The sequence below is a fragment of the Caretta caretta genome, chromosome 8 (assembly GCF_965140235.1).
Source record: "Caretta caretta isolate rCarCar2 chromosome 8, rCarCar1.hap1, whole genome shotgun sequence".
NCBI classification, from domain to species: Eukaryota; Metazoa; Chordata; order Testudines; family Cheloniidae; genus Caretta; species Caretta caretta.
In genome coordinates, this window is record NC_134213.1 from 52,573,515 (window position 1) to 52,599,195 (window position 25,681).

The following is a 25,681-nucleotide window of genomic DNA, read 5'->3' on the forward strand; positions in this document are numbered from 1 at the left end:
TGTGCTCCATTATTCTCCACATTCACTGAAAGTAAAACAAGTAATGGACTTAATCTGCAACAAGGAAGATCTAGGTTAGATATTAGGAAAATACTTAATTGTAAGGGTAGTTAAACTCTGAAATAGGCTTCTAAGGGAGGTTGTGGAATCCCCATCATTGGAGATTTTTAAGAACAAGTTGGACTAACACCTGTTAGGGATAGTACAGATGCATGGTGTTTTTTTTTATTTTGTTCTGCCTCAGTGCAGAGGGCTGGATTTCATGACCTCTCAAGGTCCCTTCCAGCCCTACATTTCTATGATCTTTTTTCCTCACTAACACTCATGTGGGGTGGTGCATAATTAAAATATTTCTCACTACATTTTCTCAAATTAGCAAATATGGAAAGGATTTTAAACAGGAGTTAAGTAGGAAAGGACTGGAAGTTTTCTCCTTTGCCATATCAAAATTTTGATTTTGTTCCCTTCCCTCTACCCCACAGCTCCTCTCCCTTCCAAGTCTTATGTTTGTTCTCTGCCTTGTTAGAGACCTCAACACCAAACTCCTGCAATTTCAAATTATCTTCCAAGTGTTTGGAGAGCCACAAGCGTCTCCAAAATGCAAAGTCTGCTCTCTCCAGTCAGCTTCTCCACACCTGCCACAGCCACAAAGGGAACAGAGACTGATCAGAACTGCAAGTGCTGCGCAAGGTACTAACATAAGAAGGTGGTGAGACAAGCAGCTGTATAGTTGCCCACCCCACAATTCTGATCGGTTTCACTCTGATGGTGCTAGTGGGTGTTCTTTTCATGTGCTGTTCCCAACTCTGCACAGATATTTTGTTGAGCAAAGCTTTATAGTACTACCCAGTGTGGTTAAGTGCTGGAGGTGGGAATGTTGTTGCCCTGGTAGCACTGTTTAGGCTGCTCAGTGCTTCTGTCCTTGGAGTTTCAATGCTGTGAGTAGATAGTGCAGCGTGTTAGTTTAGCAGACTCGATGTTATTCATAAAGATGTTATTCATACGACCACAGGCACAGTCTGGTGGTGAAGGCTCTCAGCCAGGTTTATTGTCAACGAAGCAAAGTACTAGCTCTCTGGATCAATGTCTACCGTTACACTAACACGTATGCTTGTTGCAATGGACTCAGCTCAGTCAGCGGTGGGACTTTCTGCTGGCCCCTAGGCTGGACAAAGGGTTATGGTGAAGTACCCAACATTTATAGGCTGATGCAAACAACTGGAATACACAACTTACATACCACCTTAGGTATTTCATTACATTTGTTTTTTTACCTCCCCTTGTTCTTGATATTTTGAACAAAACATCCCTGTTTGTTATATCGTCAAACCATCTTATTTTGTACTAGACTGAAATGTATCTATACTAACTGGAATATATTTATGTAAATATCTAGCACCTAGTACACTATCAACAACTTTGCCACATTCATTTACTGGACAATGAACTTGCAAGCATCTGCTTTAATACATGGTCTGACTTTGGTTCAGGCCTCAAATCTTGCACCAGGTCTAGTGGTCCAGGCTCTCTCGCTCTATCTACTACAGTGGGGATGCACTATGTGGAGCGGAAGACATACAAGCTCAATATTTTCTCGGTGGGAACACATGTGTATACACCCCCCCACACACACTCAAGAGAGAATGTAGCAATGTTCCAATTTCTTCCCCCAGTTCCTCTGTAGAATGCCCCAACATCAGCAGAGAATAGTGTCACTGCCTCTCTTCATAGTACATATCCAGCAGCATGAAACTGAATGGTTTGCTTTAGCATCACTCTGTTCTGCTGGAAAGCATCACATGCACCAACAGCAATTACTAAGGAAAAGGGGGTAAATATCTTCACATACAGAATTGTCCAACCGGAGAGTATCTGAAGTATGTGAGCAATGAGAGCACAATTTCAGGGAGAATTTAACTCCTTGTGCATTACTGAATACAATAGCTCTACCTCCAATTATTGCATTCCCCAATATCTGATTGTTTTGTAAAGTACTTTGAGATAAGTACAAAAGGTATTTTATAGAAAATTAAACTAAACTTCAATATATACAATTGTTCTAGAAATGTCTTTACAAGACTAAAATAGTTCTAAAAAAGCTATAAAGTCTCTGGATAAAATATTCACCAACCTTTAAGGAAAGTAATTTCGTAAGAGTCCTGAGGACTTTAATCTTCTCTCTTTAATGGTATGTCAAAACACAAGAAAAAATTAAGATAAAACTGGCTATCTATCCTTAATGAGAGTTGTAGCTTCCACCTCCTCATTCGCTCAACAGCACAAAAATAAAGGAATTTCAAAAGCCATTCTGTAATTAACTTGGGATGGTTTAGCTGATACAGGAAGCTATCATTACCGTTAAGGGTATCTAATTATTTTTCAGATGTAGTTGCAGGTACCTATCTCCAACACAATTACTCATGTCTACTCATAAAGCCACAATGTTCATATGAGGTTTCCAAAGCAGACACTCATAATACAACCAAACTTTGCTATTGTGGTTTACAGTGCCACCAACAGGAAGCCTCAATGGCTTTACAGTTGCCTATATATTCTACAGAGAATAGCCTGCATAGATCATCACAAGATTAGCCTCCAAAACGGAAGCCTGCATTTTACAACCATGACCACAAAGCCAGACACAGACTAGAGTACAGCATAGCTAACTATATGGGTTTGAGTTAACACTTGTTTCAGATGTTGCTCACACCTGTACTGTCACAGCAACAAACAAAATTTACTTTGTTTTCTGAATTCTGTTCAAGGACCTCAAACGTCTTCTATCCACGACTTACTTTATTTTTTCTAAATTTCTATGAAAAAGTACTCCCCTCACCTTCTCCACAAGCAAACTTTTTCTGAACACAGTGATAGATGGAACAGGTTTTTCTCCTTCCACAACGTTGCTTGCACATCTTTAAGGTGCCATCTACACTAGGACCAAGCCATGTTACACATGTAAATACCAAATTACGTAATAAAATTGTTGGCATGCAGCTAAGTAGTAGCTGGGAGCACTAACAGCAGCATAGATACTGTTGTATGTCGTAGAACAGATAAGGTCAGCAATCCTCAGCTCTTTGAAAGACATGGAAACTGAATGAATTTGATAGGCAAGTCACTGGAAGGGAGATACAGTTAGGTTCTTTTGTATAATAACTTTTCTGACACTTGCTTTTAACAATAGCAAATGCTCAAGAAACAGTGCATCTTACCTGCTTCATGTAATTTGTTGTTTGACATTGAGTTCAGACCTAAATAAGCTAATTAGCTGTCCACAGTGTTGCAAATCTATTAATCTTAAGAGCAACAGCAAATTAAGCGAACCCTGGAGATAGGCCACAGAACTTGACATTGTGTTGACAGGTCAGCCTAGATAATCATGATTCCTCCTAGCCTTAGTCTATGAATTGGTATAGTCTGACAGTATGATTTAACTGCAGCAAACATTAGTTCTCATACAGCTCTCTAAGAAAGGCTATTTGACAGTTGCCAAGGTAGGTAGCTTTCAGAACAGGCTACTAAGTTGTCACTGATCAAAACATGATCCTAAAATTATCCATATAGTTATCTACAGCCTGTAAACTGGCAATCAAGGTTAGCAATACAGCCTCCCTCGAGCTCAAAACAACAATCCTGTCACAGCTTCTCTAGGAGATGGAAACCAACTCTGCAAATTGCCAGTCCAGCTAGGCAAAAAGCTATGATGAAAATAACTGGTGACAGTCTCCTTTCTCTGTACCACATGCTTGATCAAAATTGTGTCCTGCCAATTTATTCACTTGGCCATGTCCCTGCTGTCAAAAAACCTGTTTAGGAAAAATTTTACAAACTACTATACTTGCAAGCAGTAGCAACCCTCAAAGTATTGCCAGCACAATTTGTAACATGCCATCTGTTCCATCTGGAGAACACAGGAATTGGAGGCACGGGGGGGCTGGGGGTTAAATTCAGTTTTAAGAAGGTCAGTCCATAAAGTTCTGGCTAAAATGTTCTGAAGTAATTTGCTTATTGCTTTCAATGCTTAGCTTCTTCAGGTACAGTTTCTTTGCATACAAGAAGATTGTATAGGAAGTATTAATATGCCAGAAATACTACATAAAATGCAGGATATATTCTTTGTATGTTTCCTCCCAAGCAGTTTTATAAGCCATTGAAATTAGAATCATTTCCCTCACTTTTGGGGTGTAATACAGCAGCTCTTTAATAGTGCAATGTTGCCGTGCACCACAATTTAGGACACGATGTGAACACTAATACTGAATCCAACTGAAATTGCAGAAATAATTTAGATAGGGCAATTGGGGCATTAGAGAGAACATGCCTATGATTTCAAGTCCTATTGAGGCATTCCTTTAGACACTTAACTGATCCATCCTCCTTCATTGTTTAGGTAATTAGTTGTTAGACAGGTATTTATATGTTATGGTCCCACAAGATTTCTCAATACAATGCACAGGCAGTCACCCAGAGTCCAGTCACTATATTACGTCAGCACAGAGCATTTTGCAACAGGAAAAACTGGGTAATCAGTTCTGTCCCAAACTCTATATTTCATTAGCATGAATGAAAATTATAGGATTTTTAAAAGGAATGTGTGTGAGCTATATCACACATCCACATATATTAAGTTGACCCCCTATTCTTTCCCTCCGCCTCTTTCTTCTGTATCCAGCCCCCTCAGGCTGTTTGAATTAAAAAAAGCCATTTTATGCTCCCCCCCTCCCCCCCCCATGATAGAATGTTTTTATCATGTTGCACAGCACTCCAACTGCCTTAGGGGAGCTTTAATGATGATTTTATTTTTAAAAGTACAGGCTTATCTTGCTTGACCTTGCTGCACAAAATAAAAGGTTACTAAACTCCTCCTCCCAGAGAACAAAACCTGGAACAGAAATGACCCTTTGGATCAAAAGCCTAGAGTAGTAGAGTCCACAAATAAAGAAATCAGAACTAGGACAAACCCAGCACTATTATTAACAGGTACTGTAGGAGCAACCAGGTCAGAGAAACTGACCATTATTCCTTTCTTTTTTGTTCCCTATAATAAAATTATTTTAATACTCTGTAAGTCACTTCGAAGATATAAACCATTCCAACATCAATCTATACAATGTCCCAAGTAAGGTAATGTCCTTATTTTACAGATGAAGAAATGAAGGGCTTATCTACACTTACAGCGGTGCTGCTGTACTACTGAGCAAAGGCACTACCTCCACCAACAGGAGAGCTTCTCCCATCGATGCAAGTACTCCACTTTCTGAGAGGAAGTAGCTATGTCGACTAGGAGAAGCCCTCCCATAAACATAGCACTGTCTCCACTGGGGTTAGGTTGGTATAACTGTCACTCAGGTGTGGATTTTCCAAACACCTGAGCAACATATTTATATAGACATAAGTTGGTAGTGTAGACCAACTAGAGAGAATAAGCAATTGTCAAAGGTCACATAAGGAGTCAGTGTTTGAGTCAATAATATAATGTTCAAGTCTCTGGCTCTTAGTTCCATGCTCAAATTACTAGACTAAAGTTTATTTTTCAGTAAATTATTGTACTGTATTTACAAAACTTCAATTTAAACTTGACTTTACAATACACTACTAGCAACTAACAATCCTGATCCATTTCTTGCATTTACAGCCACAATTACATGCTTGTAGTAAGGCAACTTGCAGGGCCAGTTCAGATAAGGCTGCCAAATCTGCAGAAGTGTCTAGGTCTTTGGGCTTCACTCCACCAGAGACAGGCTGATATGCTAGTGTGGTGCCTTTGTTTTTAACTGCTCACACTCCACTGCTGTGCTCAGAGCACTCAGTGGGTGATAACTTGAGACCCCTGGGGAAATCAGGGTGTCTCTTAAATGGCCGCCTGGTGCACAACACTGAAGGTTCCCTCCCCTTCCTTCTATGTAACAAAACATATCTACCAGTCCTTGAACTGCCTCCAGAAACACTGACACAGATCCAGACTAGTGCTCCCTCACTAGACTGCTGTGAAAAGATCCAGCCAGTAAAACCTTGGGTGTTCTAAGCCTCCAGAGTCCAGTCACTGTCCCTGGCACGGGATCCCCAGGCACGCCCTACTGAGAGTTTGGACTATGTGGCCCAGTCCCTGGGGCTAGTACTGGCTTCTCAATTTCCCCCTGTAGCTTTAGCACACCCTCTTCCAGAACTCTTCTTGAAGAGGTAAAGTATAAGGCTTCAAGGGGGCAGGTGATAAGATATAGCACATGACACAGACTTTGCTCTTTAATACTATGAGACATGCAGATCTATTAAAAAACAAACTCTATATGCATTTCTCTGCCTCAGTTTCCTTACCATTCCAGAGCATTCTCTGTGCTGAGGTCAGAGTCTTTTGGAGCCATCCAGCATCCTCCTGTTGCAGTGCATAGCTTGGGTTCTGAAACATGTAGCCTTCTCCCCAATCTACCTCCTCTGGCCATCGTCAGTCCATTCCCTTCTTCTCTCCTGCCAAACCTCATGTGTTTGTCCTGAGCCTTTCCCTTGTGAGTCCTTTTATAAACTTCTGGTCTCTTGATCAGGTGACTTCCGAATCAGCCTCAACTGGTGATTGGTGCTCTACCAAATGACTTTGTTATCTAGGATTCTCTCCCCAGATAAACCAGTTCTTCTGGGTGGGAGCCAGTCTGTATAGGACAGGGGTAGGCAACCTATGGCACACGTGCCAAAGGCAGCACTCACACTGCCTGGGTCCTGGCCACCGGTCCCGGGGGCTCCGCTGCTGGCCTGGGGTTCTAGCTGCTGGCCCCCTGCCGCCTGGGGTTCCGGCTGCCAGCCCCGCTCAGCCCACTGCTGGCTCCGGGTCCCGGCCACCAGTCCTGGGGGCTCCACTGCTGGCCACCAGCCCCCTGCCAGTCGGGGTTCCATCCACCGGCCCCGCTCAGCCCACTGCCAGCCCTGGGTCCCAGCCACTGGTCCGTGGGGGGTTTCTGCCAGCCTGGGGTCCTGGCCACCGGCCTGGGGCTCTGCAACTGGCCCCAGTCTGGGGCAGTAAGGGGTGCAGACAGGGGCAAGGGGGTCACAGCTCAGCATCCCCACCTTAAAAATTGTTCCAGTGCCACTGTACTGAGATATTTTTAAGGCCTGATTTGCTGCTTACATCATTATCACACCACGTGGAACAGAGCACTGCATTTGACATTGAGATTAGAATGTACATTCAAGAACTGGAATCAGAATTTTCTGACAGATTTCAAGATTTCCAGCAATTTGGCCCAATGCTTTCTTTTCTAATTAAACCTGAAAAGTTCAATGAAAGTGACTTGGATTTGTCTGTATTTCAGTGGGTGGCTGTTGAAGATTTCGAAATGCAGCTCATTCAGTTAAAAAGCTCAGAATTGTGGGCATCAAAGTTTGGAGATCTGCAGAGTGCTCTTGAAGCTACCGAGACAGATCATGGGGCCTCTATTCTGACCTGCTGGACGTCCCTGCCAGCGAAATTTAACTGTTTGAAGAAAAGTGAGTTTGCAATGCTTTCAGCATTTGGAGCCACATACCTGTGTGAACAGGTATTTTCACACATGAAATCTGTCCTCTGTCCCTCTTGGAGCCGGTTAACAACTAATCACTCAGAAGCCTGTGTGCAGCTTAAAGTATCCAAATACGTGCCAGACATTGGAAAACTCAGCAAGGAAAAGCAAGGGCAAGGATCACCCTAAACTGATAAGATCTGCATTTTAATTTAATTTTAAATGAAGCTTCTTAAACATTTTAAAAACCTTATTTACTTTACATACAATAATAGTTTAGTTATATATTATAGACTTTTAGAAAGATACCTTCTAAAAACATTAAAATGTATTACTGGCACGCGAAACCTTAAATTAGAGTGAATAAATGAAGACTCAGCACACCACTTCTGAAAGGTTGCCGACCCCGGTCTAGGATGTTTGTATTAAAATTGAGGACCATTCCAAGTTTAAAAACCCTCTATTGTCAGCTCTGTACCACAACACACTCAAAATGTAATTTGCAGCTTGATAAAGATATAATCAGAGTTCATAATCACACACACAGTTTGTTAATTGTACAGATTCCCGAACTATCTCACACCCATACTAGTTCTGGATACATCTGCTCTCTTTCCCTTCCATGGGACTGAACCTCTATAACTAGCATGAGAGAGCAGATGGGGACAAAGGGGGGCAAAGCAGACCTAGTGATGTGTAAGGACAATCTGAATTTCAAAATATCTTATGTAATAAGAAAACATAGTTCCCCCATTTTTCATAGCCCAAGATGAATAAAAAAAATCACAGATTCCAGGGCTAGAAGGGACCACTGTGATTATCTAGTCTGACCTCTTATATAACACAGGCCATAAAACTTCCCCAAAATAATTCCTAGCGCATGTAGTTTAGACAAACATCCAGTCTTGATTTAAAAATGGTCAACAATGGAGACTCCACCATGACTTAGTAAGTTGTTGCAATGCTCATTACATGCTGTTAAAAACTTATGACTTTCTTCCAGTCTGAATTTGATTAACTTTAACTTCCAGCCATCGGATCATGTTATACCTTTATCAGCTAGATTGAAGAGCCCATTATTAAATATTTGTTCCCCACATAGATACTTAGACTCACCCCTTAACCTTCTCTTTGTTAAGCTAAACCGATTGAGTTCTTTGAGTCTTACTACGAGGCATGTTTTCCAATCCTTTAATCATTCTTGTGGCTCTTCTCTAAGCCCTCTTCAATTTATCAACATCCTTCTTGAATTGTAGGTACCAAAACTGGACACAGTATTCCAGCAGTGGTCACACCAGTGCCAAATTTAGAAGTAAAATAACTTCTCAACTCTTACTCAAGATTCCCCAGTTTATGCATCCCAGGATTACAATAGCTCTCTTGACCATAGCTCCTGTTCATCTGATTATCCATTAGACTCCCAAGATATTTTCAGAGTCATTGCTTTCCAGGAAAGATTCCCCCCATTCTGTAAGTGTGGCCTACATTCTCTGTTCCTAGATGTGTAGATTTAGCTGTATAAAAATGCTTATGGTTTCCTTATGCCCCATTTATTAAGCAATCCAGATCACTCTGAATCAGTGGCCTGTCCTCCTCCTTAGCTACCAGACCCCCAATTTTTGTGTTGTCTGCAAACTTTTTATCAGTTTATATTAAGACCGTTTTTTACATTCCTTCCTCTGCTGATCAGATCCCACTTGTACTTAAAAATCTTGATTAGTGAGTCTACTCTGAGTTTGGAAAGAAATATTGTTCTTCTGTATGTTTCCTTATCAAGGACTTAAAATGCCAGTGACACCCCAAACTGCACTTGGCAAGAGTACACACAGATTTAGCAAGGTGCACTCTGCTGGTAGTACAGCATAGGATGCAACTTACTGAGCAGAGCTTGAGGAGGAATTTGGAAAAGCCAGGGATTGGACTGGCCAATCATCTATATCTCCTCACATTTGCTGGTGTTTCAAGAAAAATGGAGGCAGGTGGAGGGTTTTCATTTTCAGCCTCTGACTGGCTGTGCTGGTCAATCACTATAATTGGGCACATAGAAGGGATAAGAACATTGATCTATCATTCATACAGTGAACACTGCTACAAGCACTGCCCTGCTCACCAGAGAAAGGATGGAATCCTGCGATCAGTAGGCTCCCTGGCAGTCGGCGAGAGAAGGAAGGAGTCTAAGTGCAATACCAACAGAAAAAGCCTTGGGAGGGTGGAGATCTGGCAAACTGGGTCCAGGTAGTGACGGAAATTAATGGAAAGCTAGGTCAAGTCAGCAAGCAGAACGGTGTCAGGGAGGCAAGAGTGAAGGGAATAAAGAAGAAGGGGGGGAGCAAGAGAAACCAATGGATCCAAGGGGAAATAAGAGCAGATTGAGGAACCTCCTTGGAAAAGGGAAGTGAGCTCCTGCTTCTCTAACTGCACCAAGGTTGCACAGAGGGCTTTGGCTGCTGACTGAGGTGACTGTTTAAAGATAAGAATTTAGCCTTGACTATAATATAGTATAGACTTCACTATAATAACTTCTCCCCATTGAGTGAGTTCTTGTCTCTAAGGGACTAATCAGTTCTAGTGAAGTGTAAATGGACTTGAGGACAATTCTAACAGGACTGAAGCATTTATTGAGGCAACATGGGGATTCAGAGGTGAGAGCTGTAACTTGCACAAATTTAGATTTTTTGCACAGGGGGGAATCCAGGCTTCTTAAAAAAAAAAAATCTTTAAAAAGTCAGATTTCTATTTGTCTCACATCCTATGAAAACACCTCCTGAACTGCTTGGAACGAAACTATTTCAAATACTAAGAGCGTGACAGTGAAACTATCTTGACTAGTTTTCATTGTTCAAGCTGAGAGTTAAAAGCAAGCAGTATAAATAGTGAAAAACTGAGCTGCTGTAATTTTGTCTTAATAATCTAAGTTACTACTAGCACAGAGAAATGCTCTTTCTAAATGGCCAATCTATAGCTCTTCTGCTATGAGGCTGGCTTCCTTTCATGCTCCCTCTCTCCTTAGTTCTACGAGACATCAGCCTGCGGGTCTGGGAGAGCAGGAGCTTGTGCTGGGCAGAGGAATTGCAGGGGACATAATCAGCTCAGCAACAGCAGAAGGATCTCTATGTGCCTTCGTTCCCCAAAATGTGAATAAAACCTTTCTTTTCTCCCAGCTTTCGCAGTTCAGACAAGCTTTCTGGGGCACAGACTCTTTTATTCCATTGTATGTTCTGTACCTAGCACAACAGGACCTCAGACTTGGTTAGGACCTCTAGGTACTACTGCAATATATGAAAGAGCATTTACAGTAATTTGGAGTAAAGAGAATGTGAATTAACCTTAACTGTATTACACTTAAACAACCAAAAATGGTTCGATCTACTATATTGTACTTCCTGTGAAAATAATTTCTCTTCCCAGCACTGCCTCAGTCCAGAAACAGTTATCGCTATCCTTCTTTGCTACCAAAACACCAAGGAGAGCCACTTGGTCATTACAGGGATAGTTTAGACTGTTTGATCAGGCTTTCATAGCAGCTCTGTTGTGGAGATAAAGATTTATGATTTCAACATTAAACTGAAGAGTTAGAAAGTACTTTCACCTATACCTGCCCCCGAGCCCCTCAGCCATTTTGGGGGATTTACAATAATTTTCCTACTTTTAATAATTTTTCTCTCCTATGATGCTGTGTGAAAGACCCACACAAGGAAAACTAATTGACTGTACAGAGGAAACAGTGAAACTGACTATACAAGGTCCCATTGAATTTTTTCCTCTCTAATCTTTCTATTATAGCAACTTTGGATTCAACCTGCAACACAAGTAGCACACAAGACATTTGGACAGAAGTAACTTTTTTTTTCTTTTTTTTAAGTTGACAATGCCCTAAAGTCCATGGGCTGTTTAGTATAAAGGATGTTTAGAATCTCATCAATACAGGGTGTATATTTAGAAAGTGAATTTTCATTGAAGGTTACACTCTGCCTATGTCAGGTGGTAGATGTCCACAAGCCTGTATCATTGATTTACTAATGCTGTGCATGTCAGCTGCCATAGTGGATGAGTTTACATTAAAAAACCTGTAACCAGCAGTCAAGGATCTTAATGCATATACTTGTTCCGTTGGGCACAGAAAGAGCTAAGCTGTCAGAAGCAGTTTTGCCACATGAACACTGGAGCATGACTGCCCTAGCTGAAATAAAATCGATAAAGCTCTCAGTAGCAGATTCAGGTCCTCAAGATTAAAAAAATGAAATCATCAAAAGGCACCAACATTAGACTTCAGCTCCTCATGTTCTTTGCTAAGGTGTACAGCTTTCAGTTATCATACTTCTCAACCTTCCTTGACCTATGTATTACAGGATGAAGTACCCCTACTAATGGGCAAAAAAGGCACAGGAAAATTACAAAGATACAGTATTTTAAATTGTTGGCTTTTTGAAGAGGACCTTTTCCTGTAACCTCACTTTCATATTCAGTATTCTATTTCTGTAGAGTGAAAAAATATGACAAATTTGGACTTCACCTAAGTCAGCTGACAGATATACTGACTATTAAAGCTAGGCCAAGAACAAAAACATCCTGTTCCATAGATCTTTAGTAATGAGAAAGCTATGTCAGCAATTGAAATGAAGTTAAATAGTAAGAATAGCTCAGAAATATGTTCAGTACTTACCCCCTCAAACAGACAAGGGTCTGACAAGGTAAGACCCATCCCAATGATGTTCACAGACATTTTGCTAAGATAGAGGGCCTTTGTAGCTCTGTGTCAATTTTTCATTCATATTTGTCTACAAAAGACACATCCTTACCAATAAAGAGGCAGCAAAAATCGCTGCCCCCTTGCATAGCAGCTACTCAGCTAGATAGAAGTTTCTGTAGCAATAAGAGCCTCTATAGGTGTTGCACTTCAGGAGAGAAGCATCCTTTAATTGCTCCCCTTCCAGAGGCAGGAAATCTGGCTGTACAGCCACATAACATCACTCTCCCTGAGTGAGCACTTCACCCCGACCCTATGCTTGGGGCTGCCCACACCCCATCCGTGCCCTGGCAGAAATCATTCTGGGAGCAGCTCCAGCCCCCTCCCTCCACAGATCTCAAGAGAGGGACACGCCAGAGCAGACTACTGTAGGCAGCGATCGGGAAGGGGGTGCACGGGGCTGGTGCCCCCGCAGACAGCGATGGGGAGGGGGTGGGCGCGGCTGCCCTCAACGGTCCCTCCGCAGTCGCTGTTACTTCACCCCCGCTCCCCCTGCTCTTATTTCCCACTGCAGACCCTGCCCCACCGCCCCCCGGGGCGCCCCCTTCGCCAGTGATCGGCAGCTGCCTCCGCCCTCCTTACCGTGCTGGGTGAAGATATTGAAGCCGCTCTCTGCGGTGCGCCCGGCCGCCTCCCGCTTGCGGCCCGCGGGCCTGGCCGCGCTGCTCCCCCGCGCTCCCCTGGGCTGCTGAGGCGGCGGCGGCTGCTGCTGGAGCCCGGCTCCCGGCTCCCCGACGCGGCCCACCTGCTGGCCCATCCCCGCGCTGCCGTCCTGGGCCCCCGCCAGCCCTCACTCACATGCCGCCTCCGCTGCCCACCCGGCAGGCGGCCTCCTGCTCCCGCGGCCCGGCGGCTCCCCACAGGGCTGCCCCCAGCCCCGCCGCGCTCCGGCCTGGGACTCACGGACTCGCCCCCTCAGCCCCCGCCGCCATCTTAACCACAGAGCTGTGGGAGAGGGAACAGAGCGGCTCCCAGAGACCCACCTCCGGTCCTCCAAGGGTGTCCTGCCACCGCCAGCCCCCTGGCTCCACCCTCCACTCCCTCCCTGACATCACCCAGCAACCTCCCCCGCCCTCCCCTGACGCCACTGCCCCCCTGACGTCACCCAGCCACGCCCTGCTCACCCGCCCCGTCGCTGCCATCACACAGCAACCACTCCCTGCCACCCCCACCCCCTGAACACCCCATCTCTTCCCTGCCAACCTCCATCCCTCCTTTCCATCCTGCACTGTCCCCTTGAGGCCCCAGTAACAGACCTGCCCTTACCATCCTCCTCTCGATCCCCTGACAGCCCCTAGACCACACCTATTAATCTTCCCCACTTTTTCCATCCCCCCACTTCCTCATCACCCACCTACAGTATCATCCTGACTATTCCCCACTGTCCACTTGACCCCTTCCATGTTCTCCTCCACTATCTCCCTATATGGCTCCTACTATCTATCTCCGCTGCACTACCCTGTTATTCTTCTGTTCCAGAGTGCTCTTTCTGAACACAAGCTCTTCCCCGGTTCTGTAAAACTCTGCCTGGGACACTTGAAATACTGATCAGGGTGAGTGCCATAGGATCATTTCATAATATTAGGGCTGGGCTACACCTAAAGTGTAGGTCAAGCTAGCTATATCATTCAGGGCTGTGAAAAATTTCACACCCTGTGCGATGTAATTAGGTCAACCTAACCCCGACTATAGATGCAGCTAGGTCAACAGAAAAATTCTTCGGTCAACCTAGCTACCTCCTCTCGAGGGAGCGGATTTATTAGAAGTGATGGAAAAAACGCTTCCAGTCACTGTAGTAAGTGTCTACACTACAGTGGAATAGCTGCAGCTATGCTGTTGTAGCACTCGTAAATACACTTAGACTCTCAAAGGTGGTCCTCTTCTTCTGCTTTTTTATATCCTTCCAATATTTGGTCATTTTTAATGTAATTTTTTCCCATTTAAGGTATTGAGTAAAAAGAATAAACAGTGAAGGTGAGGAATATATCAAAAGATAGGTCAAATGCTTGTCCATTAATAGTCATGCAGAGAATGAACTATTATTCTCTGATAATAATAATATATAATAACATTAACATAATAATATATAATAATATAAAATAATATATTATATAATAATATAATAATTAATATATAATAATATATAATAATATATACCCTGATTATATGAGAAATGATATGTGATTTCCCCAAGACCACCTTAACTGAAATAATCACTTTAATAAAACAAAAACAGACATCTTAATGTTAACTACAGAATTATATGGAGGCATATAATGGACAATTTTTCAACTACAGTTGCTGTTACATACATATAAGGAGTACTTGTATTTGTTAGTCTCTAAGATGCCACAAGTACTCCTTCTCTTTTTACATATATCAACTAATGTTCCAGCTACAAACTGTAAGCATTTGGAAGTATGGAAACTAATAAATATGGGAGGAGAGAGAGGGAGTGACTACTGCAAGACTCTGGGCCACTGGAAGAATTTGCTGTTTTTCAGTTTTGCTGCTCCCCTCTTAATTTTTTCATTTGGCCAAAGCTGGCAGGATGGGCAGCACATCACCAGGTTGTGCCTATGCCAATGTGTTCCCTAAGTACGTGTGATTAAACAAACTTGTCCTCTGCTCACTACAATGGTTTCCCATAAAATATTGAGTCAGATTCAAATCCATGTCTTCATGGTGCTCAGTGGCCTGGGCCCAGGATACCTAAAAATCACTTAAAAGTCTGGGATGTAGACCATGGTTGACAACTGTTCCTCAAGCACAGTGGAGCTGTCCACCACAAGGGGAAAGCTCATTTATGTAGGAGAAAGTTCTTTTTTAGAGACTGGTTGAAGACTGTGGAATGAACTCCTGTAGGACCTAAGAATGACTTCAAACTTCAGCACTTTCCATTCCAAATGTAGGCACACTTCTTCAACTTTGCCTTCAGTAATAAAAACACATAGCAAAACAGAAATGAAAAACATTAAAAAAAATAATTCTCACAATTTTCCTCCTGGGAAGCTGAGAAGGGAGGAAAAGTGACTTACATATCAGAGATGCTAGTTACATCACTTAATAAACTTCTGTAAGGTACCCAGATGCCATGTTGATAGGCACAATAGAAGAACCTGAGTAGAACTGAATAGAACTATCTACACTAAATTAGGACACAGTTAATTACTATTCACTTAAACTTATTGGTATACACAGAGGGAAAAAACATTCACAGTTTCTATGATTTATTTGGCAAACAAATTCAGAATGAAACTATATAACTTAAAAGTCTGGAACCTATTACATTGGAAAGATTTGAATATCTTTCAAATCACTTTAGCCCATCCCTATTTGGGAGTGAGGAATTTTGCAATGAAGATGCAAGACAGTTCATTTTATCTTTGCCTAAAATGTTATTTCAGTGCTTCTTCCTTCTTAAACATGGTTGTACTCCAAAAAGTGACTGTAAGCACTTTCTAACGACAGATCAGCCCTCTTTGTGTGTGTACTGGAGACAAATCTGCTGACTTTAGGGATAAATTACATATATATATATATATATATATATATATACTTGTATATATACAAGTATCAGGGGGTAGCTGTGTTAGTGTGTATCCACAAAAACAACGAGGAGTCTGGTGGCACCTTAAAGACTAAATGCACCTGAAGAAGTGGGGTTTTTACCCATGAAAGCTTATGTCCAAATAAATCTGTTAGTCTTTAAGGTGCCACCAGACTCCTTGTTGTTTATATATATATATATATATATACACACATACACATTCACACACATATATTTTACTTCAGTTTGCCATTAAGAGACAACATAGATAACTGAATGAGTTGGATTCTATTTACCAAGTTCCAGTCACTGACTCCTGCACAACCCATTGGTTTGCACAGATAGAACAGAGGTCAGAATTTAAAGTTAATAGGGCAGCCCAGGTATATGTTGGCCTGCGGAACCTTTTATTGATGATGGTGCATGTGGTGAAAAAAAAATCAAGCTTATTCTCAGATCTTAGATTTGCAGGGACGGCAGTTAAAAATAACATTTTTTTACTTGGAAACTGAACACATTTGTTATGGGAATTGTTGATAGTCAATAAACCTAAAACTCTGCAATGCCATTTACAGAGTCACTTTTCAGAGCAGAACCCCACTTTCAAATGAGTAGCAATAATATTTAGCTTTTCTAGTGCCTCTCATCCATAGATCTCAGAGCACTTTCCAAAGGAAGGTTATCAGCATTTTAAAAGAATGTGCCAATGTTGAGAGAATATTTATATTCGGGGGGGGGGGGGAGGGGATGTTCGGAAGGGTATTCAGCATTATTAGTTTAAAACAGAATTTTTATTCCTTAGATCTTATGACATCCCATGATATCCATGCATAACTAGCTTGTGCTGAGCATGGAGTATGCTGCAGTCACATGAGACCTCTTACTGAGATGGAGTGAGGTAAGACTGTAAAAACCTATTGCATGTGTTTGCAAAGTGTTTACTATTTTATATAATCTAATACTACTTTGAAAACCATGCAATATGCTGTGACTCATTAGCTTCTTAATAGTCTAGTGGAGCAAGAATGGGAATATGAATAAGGAACTCCTAAATTCTAATTCTTTTTCTGCCACTTTATCATTGTGTGCCCATTGGCCACATCCCTTCTTATCCTTAAAGTGGGCCTAATCATTATTTATCCACAGAGTAGTCTGAGTATTAATTACTTAATGTTTTCAAAGTGCTTTGAAGAGGAAAAATGTGTATTAATGCTAATTATTATCATCAACTGTAACTTTACCAGCCTCATGTAGTATCAGGAATAAGTTGTTTGTATAAAGCTAACTTTGTCTGAAAAGGTTTGTCAATATCCATAAACAAGGCCTCCTTACAAATTCTGTCCTGACAATTTCTGTCTTCCAATGAGTTTTCTGTCACATAAGCAGTTTGGAAGAGGGGGGAAAATTGCCAAAAAGCCAAGGCACAAGTACTCCTTTTCTTTTTGAGATTGCAATGATACTTTAGGGAGAAATATGACATTGCCAGAAGCACTTATTCACTAATTTAAAAGCATCTGCGGTATATAAATTACACAACCCCTTCTCCCAAACATTGACAATGGTCAACTGGTCACAAACACTGCATGCAGTCTCTGTTCCAAAAAGTGAAGTTAAAATGATAAGCCAATGAAATGATACTCTTGGCTGAACATTCTTGGATGTTCTATATTACAGTACATGCAACAGCCTCTAGATGTCATCCTAATCTCCCTTGGCCTTGACAGGGCTGTTTATTTGTTTGATGTATCCATTGTGCATGGGAAATGCTGCAGAATAAATCTGTTGCTATATCAGGATTCTTGAACTCAAGTATTGTATCTTCATGGGGCAGCTTTTTTTTCTGACTCATGAAACAGAAATTAAAGCAAATACTTCAGCAAATTAAAAAATAATTCTGGGAATAATCTCTCCTCCTTTCCCAGCTCACATATCATTTATGGATCAAAGCTGTACACAGTAACAGGTTAACATAAATGGTCACCCTGGGCAGGGATGGTGTCTACCTGTGTGTTTGCACAGTGCCTCGTGCAATGGGATTCTGATCCTGATTGAGGCCTTTGGACACTATTATGATGTCGGGAAAGAGAAGCTTTCACTGTGTATGTAAATTACAGATCTATATTGATTTATGTAAATTGTTTCACCCTCTAAATTATTAGAAAACTTTGTAGATGTGTATAAACTCTTTCTGGAGAAGCTTTCCAAGTTAGCAACAGCATACAGCACACAGGGATGAATTAAATCCTTATTTTAACACCATTGTCTTGAATGATGCTACACTAAAGAAAAACTTGATCCAGTGTGTTAACATGATAGACATGCCATCTTTAATGTTCACTAGATGTCCCCAGACATTGGGGTCCAATGTAGAATCTCTTAACACCCTCCTCTTCTAATACATTTACAAAAATGAACAACATGCTCTCAGGTTTGGCACTTGACAATTCAGTATTAATGTAGTGTGTCTGCCACAAATTTTCTTCTGAGGCATAAACATAAAATAATTTTTGAAGTCTAAATCAAAAATGGCTGTCTGAGACTAGATTAGTCACTTGTGTGTGCTATAAAAGTGAAAGTGATGCTTGAACCACCTGAGAATTTTCAAAGGAAAGCACAGCTGGTGCTCTAGAGAGTTACGCCTGCCACAAGGGGTATGCGGGGCATTCATCAGATCATTTACAAACTATAGAACCTGAGTACAAGGGATCACTCAGATACAAATCCATTATACTACAATTTGTGCCTGTAGCAGCTTGCACAAGGTGATCAGCCCCCATGGCAGCTGCAGTGCATTACATAACTTCATCACATCATGGAGGTGCCTAATAGCAAATCCATACTGAGGTGTTGTTCTAAAGTGGGCTGAAACAGGGTATAATTTCCTGACTTGACCTGTATATAGGCAGTCAATCAATGTAAAATTTTGTAGAGGGTTAGATTTTATGTCCTTTGAGTCTTCTATATAGATTTTGTTTGGTTTCTCTTAATAAATTTTTAATAGGAAGATTTTGAATTAGTTCCCTGGCTGTAATGTGTCCATGGCAGTCCTATTTGTCCTTTTTGACTGATAGGTTTTGTGTTTTTCTAAGAATTTATGATACTGGGAGTACCTTTCTCAGACCTGAAGAAGATCTGTGTGTTTATCATGTATATTGTATGTGTAGCAACCCTAACTGAGGCACAACAAAATTGTTGAAAATTTGTGTATATGTATATTCATTTTAAAGAGAAGCACATTAATTGTGCTGAATGGTTTGGCTAGATTGGACCCAGACAACATGGTACTTGTTACTGTTTTGCAGACCATAAGGCCTCTGGTCTACACTACAAAGTTATGTCTATGTAAGTTGCCTTCTGTCAACATAGTTGTGCATGTGTCTGCACTTATATTTGCCTCCACCGATGTCAGGGGCCCATTACACTGGCAAAGTAACACCACCTCCACAAGTGGCATTGAGCCAAGGTTGATGTACAGAGGTCGATGCAGCATGCATGTAGACACTGTGTTACGTAAGTCAGCCATAACAGTCCTCCAAGAGCTGTCCCATAATGCCCCATACTGACTGATGTGATCACCATTGTGAACTCCACTGCCCACAGGTCATGTAGACTGGAAATTCCCCTCCCCTGTAAAGCAGTGCAAATTTCTGAAATTTCTTTTTCTGATTGTCCAGCTTGGTGAGTACACCGGGCAGTTCTTCACTATTCAGTGCAAATGCCCAGCTGACCGTGCCAGCTACACGCTCCAGATGCACTCCAGCCTGAAGTAGACAAGAGATATCTGATCTCCCAGGCAGTGGGGAGAAGAGGCTGTGCAGGCACAGCTCCAAACCAGTCACAGACATGTGGACATCTATGAGCAGATTGCTCAGGAGATGCAGTAGAAGGGTTAAGACAGGGACCAGCAGCAGGGTCATGTGAAAGCCAAGTAGCTGCGGCAGAAGGCTAGGGAGGACAACAATCAATCTGGTGCCAAGCCTCAGATCTGCTGCTTTTAGAATGAGCTGTATGACATGCTTGGCAGAGACCCCACCACTCCACACAACATCATCTGTACCTCTGAGAAGCCTGAGTCAAAGGCCTCTGTTGTAAACAGTGAGGAGGAAGAGGATGGGGGACCAGAGGATCCAGCTGCATAGCAAGCCAGGGCCTGTTTTTGACTTCACTGCAGTCCCACCAGTCAAGCACGGCCAAGCCCAAAGCAAGGGAAGGAACTTCGGAAAGTTTGTACATTAATTTTCCATTACAGGAAGGGCACCCCAAAATAGCAGGACACAGCTTTTGACTTTTCATTAAATACAGTCCATGGAGAATTCATGCTTGAAGAGGTAGAATTGCTACGTGCTTTTCAGTCCCCTCTAGATTTAAGCAGGGGAGATTGTTTATGTACCCAGGGATGTCCCTTGAATCCTCCTGAGAGATCTTGATGAAACTTGCATGGAGGTCTTCTGCAATCCCCTCCCAAAGGCTTCTAGGGATGGCTGCCTTATTTCTTCCTCCATGGTCGGACACTTTCCCACAGCAATCAGCAATAACTTTGGCAAGCACCATTGCAGTACACTGGCTAGCAGCATATGTGTCTGAGTGGCTTTGGGATGCCAGCAATAGCTGTGCTCTCTCTGCCTTTGTTACCATCAGGACTAAAATACCAGCTAAAATCACCACTGACTGGAGAAAATGGTATCAGTATTCAGTGCCAATGCTCTGTGCTATTAGTTTCATGCAAGTGAGCAATTCCCTCCTCATTTTCCTAACTCCCGGCAGGCTGTACTCACCATGGCTGGGCTGTGCACAAGCAATGTCAAGCAGAAGTTCAAATGAGCAGGTAGTGTTTAAAACTTTAGGGGAGTAAGGGGAGTGAGTTCTTCATCTTAAGTTTCACTTTCTGTGGTGAATATACTGACAATGGTACCTCTGTGTGTTTTATCTGCAGCAACTGTCATTGTGTCCTTGAAGGTCTCCCCCTCCACATCCGTGGAACTCTTGAGCCAGATGAGGAGAAAAAAGAGGACTCGTGACAATATGCTCAATGAGATACTGCAAGCCAGTGCTGCATTGGACCATAAGCACAGGACTTGGAGGATGAACATTGCAGAGAGCCTGGAGAAGGAAAAAGTGTAGAAAAGAAAGGCACAGGAAAAGGAGAGGGAGTTGCACCAGAATGTAATGGGGCTTCTCAGGCAGCAAACACAGATTCTACACACTCTGGTGAACTGGCAGGTTCAACAGTCCTGGGTTCACATCCCTCTGCAGCCCATTAAGAACTCAATATCGGGACCTCTCTAACCACCACTACCCCCCATAACATTCCACGTGGCATCATGGACCACTGCACTGCCCCAACCACTCCTCCCCAGCAGACATTAGAAAACCATAGCTTCACATACACAGACCCGTGAAAGCCACGGATGGTGTAGGTGTAGCTGAAATGGACATGAATGTACTTTCCCCTTCATAAGTCCTGTTCTCTTAATTTATTAAATTTTAGTAAGTTTTAAATATATTTGTTTTAAAATTTCAGTTTCCTTTTTTTGCACTGAATTCTGTTACAAAATAAATGCCTACTATTTAGAACCTAACTCATCTTTATTACTTTACAGCATCTGCTACTGAGTGCTTTGCTTTCAGACCTGCTACCAATTACTTGATACTGACAGTGGAACACAACTCATAGGATAACCCATAAACAAAATTAATAGATGTATTGACAATGTTATATTCCTACATGTACAGCAATCACTACGCAGTTCCAAAGAGGTCACAAAAGAGCAGGGCCAGGTAGAGCATAGTACAGCAAAACACGCTACTGTGGCTCACTGTTAAAATGGTCTTTCAAAGCCTCCTTGAGCCATATAGCTTCTTGTTGAGCTCTTCTAATAGCCCTTTTGTCTAGCTGCTCAAACTCAGCAGACAGCTGCTTCATCTCTGCCCTCCACCCTGTCAGGAAGTTTTCCCCTTTTGCTTCACATATAGTATGCAGGACACAGCACACAACTATAACCATTGGGATATTTTTCTCACTGAGGTTCAATCTTGTGAGTAAACAATGCCAGCATCACTTTAATCAACCAAAAGCACATTCAACTGTCACTCCGCATTTGCTGAGTCGGTAGCACCGACAGCACCAAGGAACAATCGAGATGGCTGGTGTATGTCTTCAGAAGCGAGGAAGCAAGGGGTAAGCTGGGTTGGCCAGGATCCTACTGGCATTTCAACATTCCCTATAGTAATCCACTGGTCAGGAAAAAAGTCCCTGCTTGCGGTTTTCTGAAAAGTCCTGTGTTCTTAAAGATGCAAGCATCATGCACCTTCCTTGACCAGCCCACATTGATGCCAGTGAAGTGTACCCAGTGATACACCAGTCCTTGCATAATCACAGAAAACTACCCCTTTCTGTTGATGCACTTTGTGGCAAGGTGGTCTGGTGCCAAAATAAAGATATGTGTGCTGTCTAGAGCTCCACCACAATTTGACAGCCCCATTGCTACAAATCCATTCACTATGTCCTACACATTGCCGAGAGTCACAGTCCTGCATAGGAGGAGGCTATTAATGGCTCTGCAGAGTTGCATGACAATGAACCCATGTGGTGGATTTCCCAACTGCAAATTGATTTCTCACCAATCAGTAGCAATCTGGCAGTGGATGTTTCCACAGTGCAATCGCCATTGATTTCTCCACTGTCAGTGCAGCTCTCGTTTTGATGGCCCTGCACTGGAGGGCTGGGGCCAGCTCGGCACACAAATCCAGAAATGTTGCCTTGCACATCCAAAAGTTCTGCAGCCACTGCTTGTCATTCCAAACCTGCACTAGGATGCGATCCCACCAGTCAGTGCTCGTTTCTTGAGCCCAAAAGCGGCACTCCACCAACTGTAGCTTTGCCATGAACTCCATCAATAACCTTGAATTGGTTCTTGCTATGTCCCACAGCAATTTGTCCTCCAAGAAAGTGTCGTGTTCCCCACTGATTCAGTTTTTCTTGCAGCTCTGCAAATACTACAGGATCATGTGCCCTGTGCTTACAATGTTCATGACAATAGTGCAGAGATGTGCAGGCTCCATGCTTCTGTCAGCGATGGCAGAGAGTAAAGAGGGTGACACAGGTTTGTGGGATTTTGAAAAAAGGCACTCAGATACAAAAAAGGGATACAGATGGCGTAATGGGATGGAGACAGTTGCACACTAGGAAGTTGAGCCCACGCTCCAGCTCACCCCTCCACAACTCATTTCAGTCCCATCACGCATTGCCAAAACTTCCCAGAAGATAGTCCGCTGGATAGTGGCGGGTTGCACGCAGGGATCCCTTCCTATGGTGAACTGCACTGTGCATTGATACGAGCGCTCCCGGTGAGTATGCGCACTCCCAACACAAGGAGCCAAGTATGCGGTTTATGCCTACATAACTTGCATCAACATAAGTTTGTAGTGTAAACCTGGCCTAAGGCTTGGATCAAGAGATTGGGGAAGGTGTAATAAACAGTCCACAAGACTTCTTGGGTGAATACTTTCTTGTCTGAAATATAGCTGTTGATAAGGTGGCTGCAAACCTCTGTTTAAGGCACAAATGGGTTTAGATAGCTATGCTAATAAAGAAATTAGAGATATCATTCATTTGCCTATATCCCTGGAAGATTATGCTGCCACCAAATGAAAATGAGTACAAGCTTTTGCATCTGCTGTTATGAGGAGTATGAATTAGTACCTGATTTGCACAGTGTAATTACTGATTAGGTACACTTGTTGGTGCAACACTTGTTCCCTTGACAGAGTCAATCTAAGGATAATTCAGTCTGTTAGACATTTGACCACAATTAGGTCAGCTAGAAATGAATAATAGACCTTCCCACCAGAGTAGCATGTCTACACAGTAGGGTGTGATAAAAAGCATCATCTCTACTCAGAAGAATGTGTCTATTTCCATTGTACAACTGAATCTTTGCTTTATTGTACAAACTCTATGGTGTTTTCTGTTAATATTAGTCTTTATTTCTCACTCACTTGCTGATCAATATTATCTTATTGTTTCCTTGTACTCCCCTGTTTATCTGTATCCACCTGTCATTTATTGTTTTATACTTAAAGTGTAAGCTCTTTGGGGCTGGGATGTCTTTTTGTTCTGTGTGTGGCCAATGCCTAACACAATGGGGAGGGGCCTACCAAATTCATGGCCATGAAAAACGCATCATGGACTGTGAAATCTGGTATCTCTCTCCCACCCCCACCCCGGAAATCTGGCCTTTTGTGTGCTTTTATCCTGTAGTACATAGATTTCACAGAGGAGACCAGCGTTTCTCAAAGTGAGGGTCCTGACCCAAAATGGAGTTGCAGGGGGGTCGTGGTATTGTCACCCTTACTTCTGCACTGCTGCCTTCAGAGCTGGGCGGCCTGAGAGCGGCAGCTGTTGGCTGGGCGCCCAGCTCTGAAGGCAGCGCCCCACCAGCAGCCCTGCAGAAGTAAGGGTGGCAATACCATAACATACCACCCTTACTTCTGTGCTCCTGCCTTCAGAGCTGGGAGGCCAGAGAGTGGAGTCTGCTGACTGAGGGCCCAGCTCTGCAGGAAGCAGCACAGAAGTAAAGGTGGCAATACCATACCACGCCATCCTTAATGCTGCGCTGCTGCTGGCGGCGGCTCTGCCTTCAGAGCTGGGATCCTGGCCAGCAGCTGCCGCTCTCCAGGTGCCCAGCTCTGAAGGGAGCACCACCACCAGCAGCAGTGCAAAAGTAAAGGTAGTAGTATTGCAAACCCCCCCCCCCAATAACCTTGTAAACCCCCCACAACTCCTTTTTGGGTCAGGACCCCTACGATTACAACACCATGAAATTTCAGATTTAAATAGCTGAAATCATGAAATTTACTATTTTTAAAATCCCATGACTGTGAAATTGACCAAAATGGACCGTGAATTTGGTAGGGCCCTAACTATGCGATCCTGGTCCGTGACTAGGGCTGATAGGTGCTATGGGAATACAGATAATACTAATTTAAAAAATCAAGCCACTTACTTAGGCTCTTATTTTGAAAATCTTGGGCCTTGGATCCTTGCTGTCCCACTGATTGATGAGGGATATTTATTGTACAGATCGGGGTAGGCAACCTATGGCATGCATGCCAAAGGCGGCATGCAAGCTGATTTTCAGTGGCACTCACACTGCCCGGGTTCTGGCCACTGGTCTGGGGGGCTCTGCATTTTAATTTAATTTTAAATGAAGCTTCTTAAACATTTTAAAAACCTTATTTACTTTACATACAGCAATAGCTTAGTTATATATTATAGACTGATAGAAAGAGATCTTCTAAAAACGTTAACATGTATTACTGGCACGCAAAACCTTAAATTAGAGTGAATAAATGAAGACTCGGCACACCACTTCTGAAAGGTTGCCAACCCCTGGTATAGATGGAAGTTCTCCACCTACATGTTAGCAGCAACGCATGAGAGATATTTGTGGCAGTATGCCAGGCCACTTTTAAAAAGTACAGCAAGTGCTTTGTAGCACAATGCAGGATGGTGCGAGGGCATGCCACCCCAATGCAGTCCAATGCATTGAGACAAAATTACCTCTATATCATTATTATGGATCACTACAGTCAGGGGCGGATTTAAGGGTTAGAGCATGGTCAGAAAACATGCTTAATGGGTCCCAATGGTCATATAACCTTAGACTTTTTTAAAGGTAAAATGTTTTTTAACAAATCACAGGACTAAACAAAAGTGGAAGCTCACCTAAATTGTGTTGGCATGCATATGTCCAATTATTGGAAGCTCATACCACAGTGACACTTTTCCTTGGCAAATTGTTCTAATGATGCTGTTCAGCTCCAACCTTGCAGTCTTGTCTTTCTCAGTTGCAAGTAGAGCAAGCTGTTGGTGATAGTGTCGAATGCATGTAG

The 25,681-nt window shown here is 42.7% G+C and overlaps 1 protein-coding gene across 1 annotated transcript in view; it reads right to left on the minus strand.

The window, feature by feature from the left end:
- ABL2 (ABL proto-oncogene 2, non-receptor tyrosine kinase) overlaps positions 1-13,118 on the minus strand; it is a 74,794-nt gene extending 61,676 nt beyond the window's left edge. Inside the window, exon 1 of the mRNA XM_048860723.2 lies at positions 12,820-13,118. Coding sequence (XP_048716680.1) covers positions 12,820-12,994 — 175 coding nt within the window. The 5' untranslated portion in view covers positions 12,995-13,118. The remainder of the gene's footprint in view (positions 1-12,819) is intronic.
- Between the last annotated feature and the right edge of the window lie 12,563 nt (positions 13,119-25,681).